The sequence below is a fragment of the Brachyistius frenatus genome, unplaced genomic scaffold (genome assembly GCF_029030835.1).
Source record: "Brachyistius frenatus isolate BFR_SWC_R1_liver_20210118 unplaced genomic scaffold, ASM2903083v1 Contig_44, whole genome shotgun sequence".
NCBI lineage: Eukaryota > Metazoa > Chordata > Actinopteri > Embiotocidae > Brachyistius > Brachyistius frenatus.
In genome coordinates, this window is record NW_027210643.1 from 1,579,714 (window position 1) to 1,591,133 (window position 11,420).

Genomic DNA, 11,420 nt, shown 5'->3' on the forward strand with positions numbered 1-11,420 from the left:
TTCAGGCAGTGATTGGCCACATGTGCAGAGGTGAGACAGCAGGTAAGGTTTGAGCTTCTTTTTGCTATTTCCAGCACATGAACAACCAAAAGATTCTTTATGAATTGCTTTGAGGAAAGATTGTATGACAATTTCTGGATAAAATAATTAAGCCTGCAGATAAGTTGGCGGGTGATGTAGTCACGTGCTGCGGTTATTTCCGGTCAGTGCAGAGTCTTACCAGGTAAGAGCACTAAGCTGATGATCTTTAAGAGAACCATCTGAAGGATCACAAAACTTCAAACAATCTGTGGTACTTATAACTGCACAATAGCTTGTAACATATGAGAGATGTGATGTCATATACTCCTGTGCTCCAATCAGGCTTTAACAACACTTCAATCACAATCAGATAACAGTTGGTGGGTTGTTTGGTTGCTGTCAATCATATCTAATCAAACAGTCCAGATGAACTGAGGTGTGAGAATCAACTTTAAAGTTGCTTAGTTAGTCATCGATATTTCATGTTATTGAGAAGAACTGAGATTTGATGGCAACATTTCAGGAGCTTTAACTTTACGTCAACACTTCATGTTGGGATGAGAGAACAGATCTGAAGTAACATGCTCTAGTACAACTGATTAACTGCTACATGACTGAGAATAACTTAGACATGAATTTTGCGTGATGCATTATAGACACATTCTCCCACATTTTTAGAGCAGTCCATTATCTCACCAGCGGTTCTTTACCCATGCTGTGTTGCATCAGTGAAGATAGGCCGATCTCTCTTAGCAAAGGACAGAGGAGAGAAACTGGTCTTGGTTAATCTTTGACAAACTGTCAGCTGACTCCCGGAGCTCCTGTATATAAAGGAGGACGTTTTTGACAAACTGCCTGCAGCAAATAGGACATTGAAGGTAAGCACATCACTTTAATGAAATATGCTCCACAATATTCTTAAGAAAACTATTTTTTTGGGTAAAAATTTTGTTTGGATGTGACAAAATTTGTAATAATTCGGAAGTTTAAACCTGTCTAGATGTTATTATAAATGTGTCCTGTTTAATTTAGAGATATTAATCCTGTAATTCCTTTTGTTTATGATTAAATTTGACCTACTCCGGTCGAGCCTAACTGATTTGATTTTCTCTGGATAGGCTGTAAAGATGCGTGGTATGTTTGCTAGCTGTGCACTCGCAGCACTGCTGTTGGCTGTAGCCTGGGCAGACCACGACCACCACCACCAGGGCCACGACCACCACCACCAGGGCCATGAGGGCGGCATGAGCTGCCACAAACTGTCCTCTCCCAATGCTGACTTTGCTTTTGCCATCTACAAAAGCCTGAATGCCAAGGCTGCTGCTGGAAAGAACATCTTCTACTCACCGCTGGGCATCTCCACCGCCCTGTCCATGCTGTCCACCGGCGCCCGAGGTGAAACTCACACCCAGATGTTCTCCAGCTTGGGCTACAGCGCATTAAACCAGATGCAGGTCAATGAAGCCTATGAGCATCTCTTCCACATGCTCAGCCACAGCCAGGAGAACCAGCAGCTGGATGTCGGCAACGCTCTGGCCCTGCGCTCTGGTTTCAGTCCTCTGGATAAGTTTCTGAAGGATATCAAGCACCACTACTCTGGTGAGACCATCAACGTTGACTTCACCAAACCAGACGAGGCTGCAGCTGAGATCAACAGATACATTGCCAGTAAAACTCAGGACAAGATCAAAGACATGGTGAAGGACTTGGACCCAGAGATGGCCATGGTGCTCATCAACTACGTGTACTTTAGAGGTAGGACACACAGAGACACTCCATCTGTGCAGGCACATTTAGTCATCTTAATTAAGGTATTAAGGACAAAGAACCAGATTTAAATCTAATATTTCAACATTTTTATCTTTGTAATCCTTCGTCTCCCTCCTCTGCTGTCTCGTACAGGACAGTGGGAGAAACCCTTCGATGCTAACATGACAGAAAAGGCCGAGTTCAACGTGGACGACACCACCAAAGTTCAGGTGGACATGATGAAGAAGTTGGGACGCTACGACTTCTATCAGGACAGTGAGAACCACACCACCGTCGTCATGCTGCCGTACAAGGGCAACACCTCAATGATGATCGTGCTGCCCGACGAAGGCAAGATGAGCAAGGTGGAGGGCTACATCAACAAGGAGTACATCCGGCACTGGCACAACTCGCTCTTCAGGAAGTAAGAAGAGAGGGATTTCTTTTGCATCCTCAGGCCTGCAGTTATGTTTGTGTGTCACAGATGCTTTAATAGTGTGGGCAGGGAATGGCTTGGCATGTGTTGGGTTTTTATTCTAAAATTAGTACAGCTCATGTTGCACAAACATGTCATCTGTATTTCCCACTGATTCTGACACTGGTGATTTTCTTTGTTCCTCAGCAACATGAATCTTTTCATGCCGAAATTTTCCATCTCTGCCGAAGCCTCTCTGGTTGACACACTGAAAGAAATGGGAATGACAGACGCTTTCGGAGACAACGCAGATTTCTCCGGCATGTCTGATGAGGTCAAGCTCAAAGCCTCAAAGGTAGGATCTGCAAAACATGACTTCACATTTTCTGTTATGTTACTTGAAAGCTTTTTTTTCTGTTTAATGGCAATTACTCATGGAAGAGCTGACTCACACATACATAGCTGACGGGCCATCCAGCTTTTGCAGTTTTTTTCAGACATTTCTAAATCCGACTTGACGCTGACTGTTGTCTCCTCCACAGGTGTCCCACCAGGCCGTGCTGAGCGTGGACGAAACTGGGACGGAGGCAGCCGCCGCCACCACCATCGAGATCATGCCCATGAGCATGCCCGAGACCATTATGCTCAACAGACCTTTCATGGTATTCATCCTGGAGCACTCGACCAAGAGCATCCTCTTCATGGGAAAGATCAACAACCCCACAGCCATGTAAAGATGCTCCGTGTGTCACATTTTCCCGCTGCAGCAGGTTTTTTAGTAGCTTCAGGACATTGCATCTCATTTTTACCTCTGCATCTGAAAACACTGTGAAGGTGATATTAAGAGCACCGGGGAAGTGATGAATAGAGAATAGCTTGATGAATGAGACAACAGATCTATCTTCAAGTAACAGAAATGTCAGTCTATTAATCTGTCTGTCAGCGTGACACATTTATCACCATTTGTCATCTGAACCTGGCAACGTCTCCACATGTCTGATTACATCATTATATATCATATCCAACTGACTGTTTTATATGATACAATGAACCAACAATCAGCCGATTTATCATTTGAAGCATCGACGAAGTCACCAAGCCAACTTGTTATTGTACTACTGCTGTTAATACATGGTTCAAAATAAAGTGAAATAAAGACTTCTCAAGACAAACTGGCATTTTATGTTTTCAGTCTAATTTTGGGAGCCAATTATCTCAGAGTTGAACGATTTACACCGACTGTTTTTTTCAGAATATACAGGACATTTGTTGCAACATCCAGGAATGCACAATATATTACGTTATTGGCTGGTATATACATAAGAAAGCTGAACTGTGGCTATGATTTTGATAATAGAATTTCAACTAATAGTTAGGACTAATCGAGCAGAGACCTGAAGTCTAGAACGCCGCTTTAAAGCCGGTTCGGAGTGGTTATTTTCTGCCTGTCTCTTCCTGTCCTCTGCTCTCTGTTTTTGTTACCATTTGCATGAAGAGTTTCATAGGGTTTGCTGAGTGTGGCATTTTAAAGAACAGGTCGCCTTGTGCTGCTAGGTGCAGCATTGTTGTGCTTAATTTCTGTTACATCTCATCAGATAATTTTTAGACCCGGTCCAATAACGTCAACTTTTACTGTCTGGCTTTTTGCTGCAGTTTTTGGACTCACTACTTTTCTAAATTCTCACGAGTGTTTCTGATCAATAGAGACCAGGCTTGTTCATTTTGGCCTTACAGGTGTGGGCCTGTGACTGACTCAATTTGGGGATTTATATTTTTCAGATGGGAAGGTTTACGGGGTTCACCTCTTTGCAATGGCAATGTTTTTTTTGCATCATTCTAGAAAAACCTGGCTGAGTGTCTAAAGATCGACATTATTATATTTTCATATTGTTGTAAGTAATTCGGTTAATAAAAACATTGGTGTGCGTATTGCATGTGAAGAATGTGCAAACACATTGAGTACATTCGGGTGTTGTTTCAAAAATGGTTCAACATGCCACAAAATACAGACCCATCATGAAACTGCTGTATTGTATGTATATACAGTAGTAAATCAATATTTTTTTTCTTCAAATATCTACTTTTAATTATTTTTTAATTTTTAATTCAAAAACGATTAATCTCAAAATGTATCATATTGAGTAATGGCACATGATTTACAATATTTTCTTTTGAGAGGAACTCATTCATCGGTCATCTTGACGAATAATTTCCACCCAAGAAAGGATGTGAGTCATACCTGAACTCAACTCATCTCACACTGCTGATTCACCCAAGGTGCATGATGGGAACCAGAACCAGAGCCCCAAGATTTGCCTGAGACCGATATACATTTTTGTCAAAAAAGAACACCGCAGCCTGTGGGTCAGTACAGAGGGGCTCAGGAGGAGCTTCTGTCCTCAAGCTGTCCAGATTGTCAATAAGGACAGAGTGTTCAGGTAAGACCAATGACTGCTTTTGTACTCTGCATGCCTCCATCATATTGTAGTTGGTTTAAGTAGCTTTTAGTTCCCCTCACACAGGTCTGTAGAGATAACACAGAGGTTTCCAGCCAGCTGTGGAGATGATTAATAGAGGACAGTTTGCTCAATAAGACAACAGATCAATCAGAAATAACACAAATGTTAACTGTTTGCAGTCTTTCAGCAGTTTATTATCATTAGTCATATGAACTCAGAGAGGCACCGAACAGTATGAATCATCCATCATCTGAACTCGCAGAAGTCTCTAAAGGTCTAAATACATCATTATCCAGCCAAGTTTTCCACCCTCAATACAGTGAATAAAAACAGCACACCGTGTGTTGTTCATGAATTCTGTATGGTATTTTACTGCCTCTTATTTAAATCAATACCACCATACCACACAATACCATCGGTTTTCTCTCTGGTGTCTACATGATTTACAACACCAGTTAATCCAACTACTAAAATGTAATCATGTATTTTCTAGAGAGGATTGGAAGAGGAAATGATCTCAAATGACTGATTGGAGTGAATTGCTTCATATTTCTGCCATCTCATTCATTTCTTGTTATATATGTTTTGTGATGAACACTACAGGCTTGTGTTTCTGCAACCTTCATACCTAAAAGACCATGTGACTCACCCGCCGTTCAACACCCATGTTGCGTTGCACAATAGCCTTACCAGAACAGAAGTGATCACAGGATGGAGGAGGCCGATCCTCATTAATGTTTAATGAAACTGTCAGCTGACTCTCTTTCACTTGCTGAGTATAATAGTGAAGTTTCTGCCAAGCTGCACCAAAGAAGACGTCAATGGTAAGCATCAGCCTCCATTAAAATATACTGTATGTTTATCTGAATAGTGAGGACTTGGATTTAAACCGAAAAATTAAATGAACTTCTGAAAATATGGTGAGGAAATGTGTTTTTAGTGGATTTGTAACGCTGTGTTATATCATTGACATGTATTAAAATTGTATTGACTGCTTCTTCTATTCTTTTTATTCATTATGTTTTACACAAAATGTTTGTCTATTGTCTTGTTCATAATCAAATACTATTCTGAGCTATCATTGTAAAACTCCACTTACAGCTCAGTCCCACTGCTTTTTCTTTTCACGTGGACAGGCTGTAAAGATGCGTGGGATCTTTGCTTGTTGTGTTCTGGCAGCACTGCTGTCAGCTGAATCCTGGGCAGACCACCACCATCAAGAGAGAGAGGTGAGCTGCCACAAGGTGTCCTCCTTTTATGCTGACTTTACCTTTGCCCTCTACAAAATCCTGAATGCCAAAGCTGCCCCTGGAAAGAACATTTTCTACTCACCACTGGGCATCTCCACTGCCCTGTCCATGGTGTCCACCGGTGCCCACGGTGACACCCACAGCCAGCTCTTGTCCAGCTTGGGCTTCAGCACCTTTAACCAGAGTCAAGTCAACGAAGCCTACAAGGATCTGTTCTACATGTTAGGCTCCAACCAGGAGAACCATCAGCTGGATGTCGGCAACGCTGTGGCCCTGCGATCCGGTTTCAATCCTCTGGAGAAGTTCCTGAGGGATGTCAGGCACTACTACTCTGGTGAGATCTTTAAAGTCGACCAAGAAAACCCTGAAGAGTCCGTAGCTGAGATCAACAGATATATTGCTAATAAAACCCAGGACAAGATCAAAGACATGGTGAAGGACTTGGACCCTGACATGGTCATGGTGCTTATCAACTACGTATACTTTAGGGGTAAGAAGCAAGTTGAAAGTCTTTCAAATTTACCAACAGGCCACATGTAAAATAAGTCAGCTTTAATTATGTTAATTTGTAGCAAAATGACTGTAAAGCATACTGTTTCATTTAAAAGCAAACCGTAATAATCTAGCACTGACATATCTACATTACTGTCATCATCCCCACTCCGCTGTATTGTATAGGACAGTGGAAGAATCCCTTCAGTGATGACATGACAGACATGGCGGACTTCCATGTGAACGACAAAACCAAAGTTCAAGTGAACATGATGATGAGAACGGGCCACTACAACGTCTACCGGGATGCTGACAACCACACCACCGTCGTCATGCTGCCGTACCAGGGCAATTCCTCCATGATGATCGTTCTGCCGGATAAAGGCAAGATGAGAAAGGTGGAGGGTTACATCAACAAGGAGTACATCTGGCACTGGCTAAAGTCAGTCTCCAAGAAGTAAGAGGAATCAGATTTAATTTTGATACCTTCTACCTTTGTGGATAAACAATTTTCCTATTTACAAGGTGCGAACAACACGTTCTGAAACTGTTCCTGTTATGCATAAATTAATCCCAGCAGGGTGCATTGAGCAGAGGGAAGCAATAACCTTTGTACAGTGCATCCGGAAAGTATTTACAGCGCTTCACTTTTTCCACATTTTGTTATATTACAGCCTTATTCCAAAATGGATTAAATTCATTTTTTCCCTCAAAATTCTACACACAATACCCCATAATGACGTGAAATATTTTTTTTTGAAATTTTTGCAAATCTATTAAAAAATCAAAAACGAAAAAAATCACATGTACATAAGTATTCACAGCCTTTGCCATTACACTCAAAATTGAGCTCAGGTGCTTCCTGTTTCCACTGATCATCCTTGAGATGTTTCTACAACTTGATTGGAGTCCACCTGTGGTAAATTTAGTTGATTGGACATGATTTGGAAAGACACACACCGTCTATATAAGGTCCCACAGTTGACAGTGCATGTCAGAGCACAAACCAAGCCATGAAGTCCAAAGAATTGTCTGTAGACCTCCGAGACAGGATTGTATCGAGGCACAGATCTGGGGAAGGGTACAGAAAAATTTCTGCAGCATTGAAGGTCCCAATGAGCACAGTGGCCTCCATCATCCGTAAATGGAAGAAGTTTGGAACCACCAGGACTCTTCCTAGAGTTGGCCGCCTGGCCAAACTGAGCGATCGGGGGAGAAGGGCCTTAATCAGGGAGGTGACCAAGAACCCGATGGTCACTCTGACAGAGCTCCAACGTTGCTCTGTGAAGAGAGGAGAACCTTCCAGAAGGACAACCATCTCTGCAGCACTCCACCAAGTAGGCCTGTATGGTAGAGTGGCCAGACGGAAGCCACTCCTCAGTAAAAGGCACATGACAGCCGGCCTGGAGTTTACCAAAAGGCACCTGAAGGACTCTCAGACCATGAGAAACTAAATTCTCTGGTCTGATGAAACAAAGATTAAACTCTTTGGCATGAATGCCAAGCGTCATGTTTGGAGGAAACCAGGCACTGCTCATCACCTGGCCAATACCATCTCTACGGTGAAGCATGGTGGTGGCAGCATCATGCTTTGGGGATTGTTTTTCAGCGGCAGGAACTGGGAGACTAGTCAGGATGAAGGGAAAGATGAATGCAGCAATGTACAGAGACATCCTTGATGAAAACCTGCTCCAGAGCACTCTGGACCTCAGACTGGGGCGAAGGTTCATCTTCCAGCAGGACAACGACCCGAAGCACACAGCCAAGATAACAAAGGAATGGCTTCGGGACAACTCTGTGAATGTCTTTGAGAGGCCCAGGCAGAGCCCAGACCTGAACCCGATTGAACATCTCTGGAGAGATCTGAAAATGGCTGTGCACCGATGCTCCCCATCCAACCTGATGGAGCTTGAGAGGTCCTGCAAAGAAGAATGGGAGAAACTGCAAAAAGAATAGGTGTGCCAAGCTTATAGCATCATACTCAAAAAGACTTGAGGGTGTAATTTCTGCCAAAGGTGCTTCAACAAAGTATTAAGCAAAGGCTGTGAATACTTATGCATGTGTTATATTTTCGTTCTTTATTTTTAATAGATTTGCAAAAATTTTAAACAAACTATTTTCACTTTGTCATTATAGGATATTGCGTGTAGAATTTTGAGGAAAAAAATGAATTTAATCCATTTTGGAATAAGGCTGTAACATAACAAAATGTGTAAAAAGTGAAGCGCTGTGAATACTTTCCGGATGCACTGTAAGTAAGCAGTCCAAGTTACTCTGCTTGATCATCATCAGTCCCTGTGGTACATCTGTTTTTGTGCCCACTGGTATGTGCACATTTGCTATTTCACCATGGGCCTGCAACTTGAGCAGAGAGTGCACATCAAATTTTGTGTAAGATTTTTGGAAACTGAAAGAAGTTGCAGGGAGCCAAATCCGATGAGGAGGTGTGGTGGGCATCAATAATTATGTTGTTATGGGCAAAGAAGTTGCGCGTTTTGAATGCGTCATGTTGGAGAACCATAGAGCATCACAGTAAAACTTGGCATTGACCGTTTGACTGGGAGGGAAGAATTAAAGGGCACAACCCCATAAATGTCCAAGAAAACCCAGTTGGTTGCACTCCTGACTTGACATGCGCTCTTTGGGCTTCGACAGTGACACTCTGACCCTCTTGAAACACAACTGCCCCTTAAAACACTTCATTGCTTCATTGCTGTGGGCCCATTTCAAGGGTCTCTGTTATGGATCACCTGAGTTTAACACAAAATTTAATGTTCCAGTGTTCACAAAAATGTGTGTAACTCAGGTGCTGATGTTGATCAAGCGATGTGACTTCAGATACTCACTCATGAAAGTTACTGTTTCCCCCTGTTCAGTCATCACTTCTGTGCTAAGCTCTGTTCGGGCGCAAAAGGAACAGTTTCAAAACGTATTGATTGCACATCATGCCTTGGTTACAACCAGGTAATGGAGTGTGATCATTGGACTAGAGATGGAGAATTTGTTGACTGGATCAGATATATTTTATTTACTTGTATATGTGCATGACACTTTATGACACTGCTCATGTTCTGCGTTTCTCAGGTATGTAAAACTGCTCTTGCCAAAATTTGACATCTCTGCTGATGCTTTACTGGAGGACGCATTGAAAGAAATGGGCGTAACCAACGCTTTTGAAGACAATGCTGATTTTTCTGGTGTGTCTGACAAGATCAAACTCTCAAAGGTAGGCAAACACTCCTCCATTGGCTTTATATGGGCCTTAAAGAATATGCCAACTCCACCACATGTACTAAATGCTGACAATCCGAAATAAAACCTGTTTGCCTGTTTGAAGTCAGCCTCTCTCTGCCTCCTCTCTTTCCTTCCACAGGTGTCCCACAAGGCTACGCTGAGTGTCACTGAGTTGGGTACCGAAGCTGCAGCCTCCACCATCATGGAGTTTATGTTTTTCAGTTTGCCACCATCAGTCATAATTAACAGGCCCTTCTTGGTTTTTATTTTGGATTGCCCCACTGGGAACATCCTCTTCATGGGCAAGATCAACAACCCCAAAGCCATGTAAAGGGGCACACTTGCAAAATAGTGAATAGTGATGTGTCATCATGAGGCTCGAGTCTGGTAACAGGTGTCATACACCTGTCAGTCCACTGGAATATACTGTGCCATGTTTTACTTTTCCAAAGCATGAAAAGTACACAGATTTATGACAGGGGTTGAAGAAGGAGGTCATGTGACTGAGGTACATGTTAACATTATAATACACAACAGGTTGAATGGTGAAAGCAAGGACTTTTACCCAGGAGACCCATGTTTGAGTCTGAAGAAGCAAAAGTAAACATGCAAATTACTTACATAATGTAACATATTTAACTTAAGTGATGTACGTAATGTTACTTTCATAAAAAAATTCTTATTACAAACCCTGATCTTTAACTAACCCTAACCATGCGTTTTTTGGTGCATACATGTAAGGAATCTTACTTTTCACACCTGGGCAAGGCAAAATGTGACACTGACACAATATTGTGTTGTGGATTACCATTCTTTACTCTTTACCATTAACACTGCTATTCTTATATTCCCAAGGGTACTTGTTTATATGCTTGTGTATCTGCCTTTTCAGAAAAGTTTTAAAATGCTGTTACAGAAAATTTTGTTGAAGTACGAAAGAAGTGTTTTACAGTCAGCGTGTTTAAATTTCATGGTAAAGCATGACATCAAATTCATACATTAAAAACATTTAATTCTGATTAAATAGAGGTTCTGAATTTGTGTTGGGGTCCGTTTCTGAGATGTTTAGTCTTTTTCCTGCCAGCGTACTGGATCACGATGAATAAAACACTGACAGGTAAGTAACATTTAAGTTTTGGCTTTCCAGCAGAGGGAGAATGTGTAACCTGATGGCCATCATCCTCGCACGACTCTTCGCCCTTTGACCTGTCAACAGAGAAGTTGCTACAGAGTGTTTACACAATCAGTACACATACACTTTGTCTCCCTTGTCAGCGCCCACACAAACTGACTTCTGGAAAGAACATGAGTAAGACGTGTCTGAATCAGAAAGCTGAGTGGGCAGCTCTTTAGAAGTGCTGAAACATTCCCAATATGTCCAGTCTGCTGAAAGATAAACAGGTACTGCCGAGGAGCTGCACTGCCTTGCATGTTTATGTAGAGTATGTGGCCCATGGGAAAGTTTACAATAGTATTTTTGGAGGTTTTAGCTTCATAACTAGATCTTGACCATTTCTGCTGAAGAATTTTTCAATGCATGCTTTTCAGCTTTATGTTTTTGGATTTATTTTCCTGCCATTGAAGATATTGCTTTCTATTCATTCATGTGTGTCACGAAAATCCGTCCGCAAACTCAAGAGTTTGAGTTGTGTGATGTATCACAGTGGACATCAGTTATCAAGTCATAGCAATGCAGTTGAAGTCTGAACTGATTGAAACGTTATGATCTGCATGACCTCATAACAATATGGTTTGCAAAATAGTTAGCTCTTCACCAGAGTAGCTTGTGCTTAACGTTAA

General features: G+C 42.0%; 2 protein-coding genes across 2 annotated transcripts; both read left to right on the forward strand.

Annotated features, from left to right (window-relative positions):
• The first annotated feature begins 862 nt into the window (after nt 1-862).
• Nucleotides 863-3,357, forward strand: LOC138623533 (alpha-1-antitrypsin homolog). The gene is made up of 5 exons (XM_069703103.1): nt 863-899; nt 1,140-1,776; nt 1,924-2,194; nt 2,393-2,540; nt 2,728-3,357. Exons 2-5 carry the CDS (start codon nt 1,149-1,151, stop codon nt 2,917-2,919), a joined length of 1,239 nt encoding a protein of 412 aa, XP_069559204.1. The 5' UTR covers nt 863-899; nt 1,140-1,148; the 3' UTR covers nt 2,920-3,357.
• A 2,008-nt stretch (nt 3,358-5,365) lies between these two features.
• Nucleotides 5,366-10,651, forward strand: LOC138623490 (alpha-1-antitrypsin homolog). Its single transcript, XM_069703043.1, has 5 exons — nt 5,366-5,468; nt 5,781-6,384; nt 6,573-6,843; nt 9,471-9,612; nt 9,760-10,651. Exons 1-5 carry the CDS (start codon nt 5,466-5,468, stop codon nt 9,949-9,951), a joined length of 1,212 nt encoding a protein of 403 aa, XP_069559144.1. The 5' UTR covers nt 5,366-5,465; the 3' UTR covers nt 9,952-10,651.
• Nucleotides 10,652-11,420: the final 769 nt, after the last annotated feature.

Coding starts and splice junctions, on each gene's coding strand:
- LOC138623490 (XM_069703043.1), top strand. Junction 6,385..6,572: donor CAACTACGTATACTTTAGGG/GTAAGAAGCAAG, acceptor TGTATTGTATAG/GACAGTGGAAGAATCCCTTC. Junction 6,844..9,470: donor CTAAAGTCAGTCTCCAAGAA/GTAAGAGGAATC, acceptor TGCGTTTCTCAG/GTATGTAAAACTGCTCTTGC.
- LOC138623533 (XM_069703103.1), top strand. CDS start 1,149: ATGCGTGGTATGTTTGCTAGCTGTGCACTCGCAGCACTGCTGTTGGCT. Junction 1,777..1,923: donor CAACTACGTGTACTTTAGAG/GTAGGACACACA, acceptor TGTCTCGTACAG/GACAGTGGGAGAAACCCTTC. Junction 2,541..2,727: donor TCAAGCTCAAAGCCTCAAAG/GTAGGATCTGCA, acceptor TCTCCTCCACAG/GTGTCCCACCAGGCCGTGCT.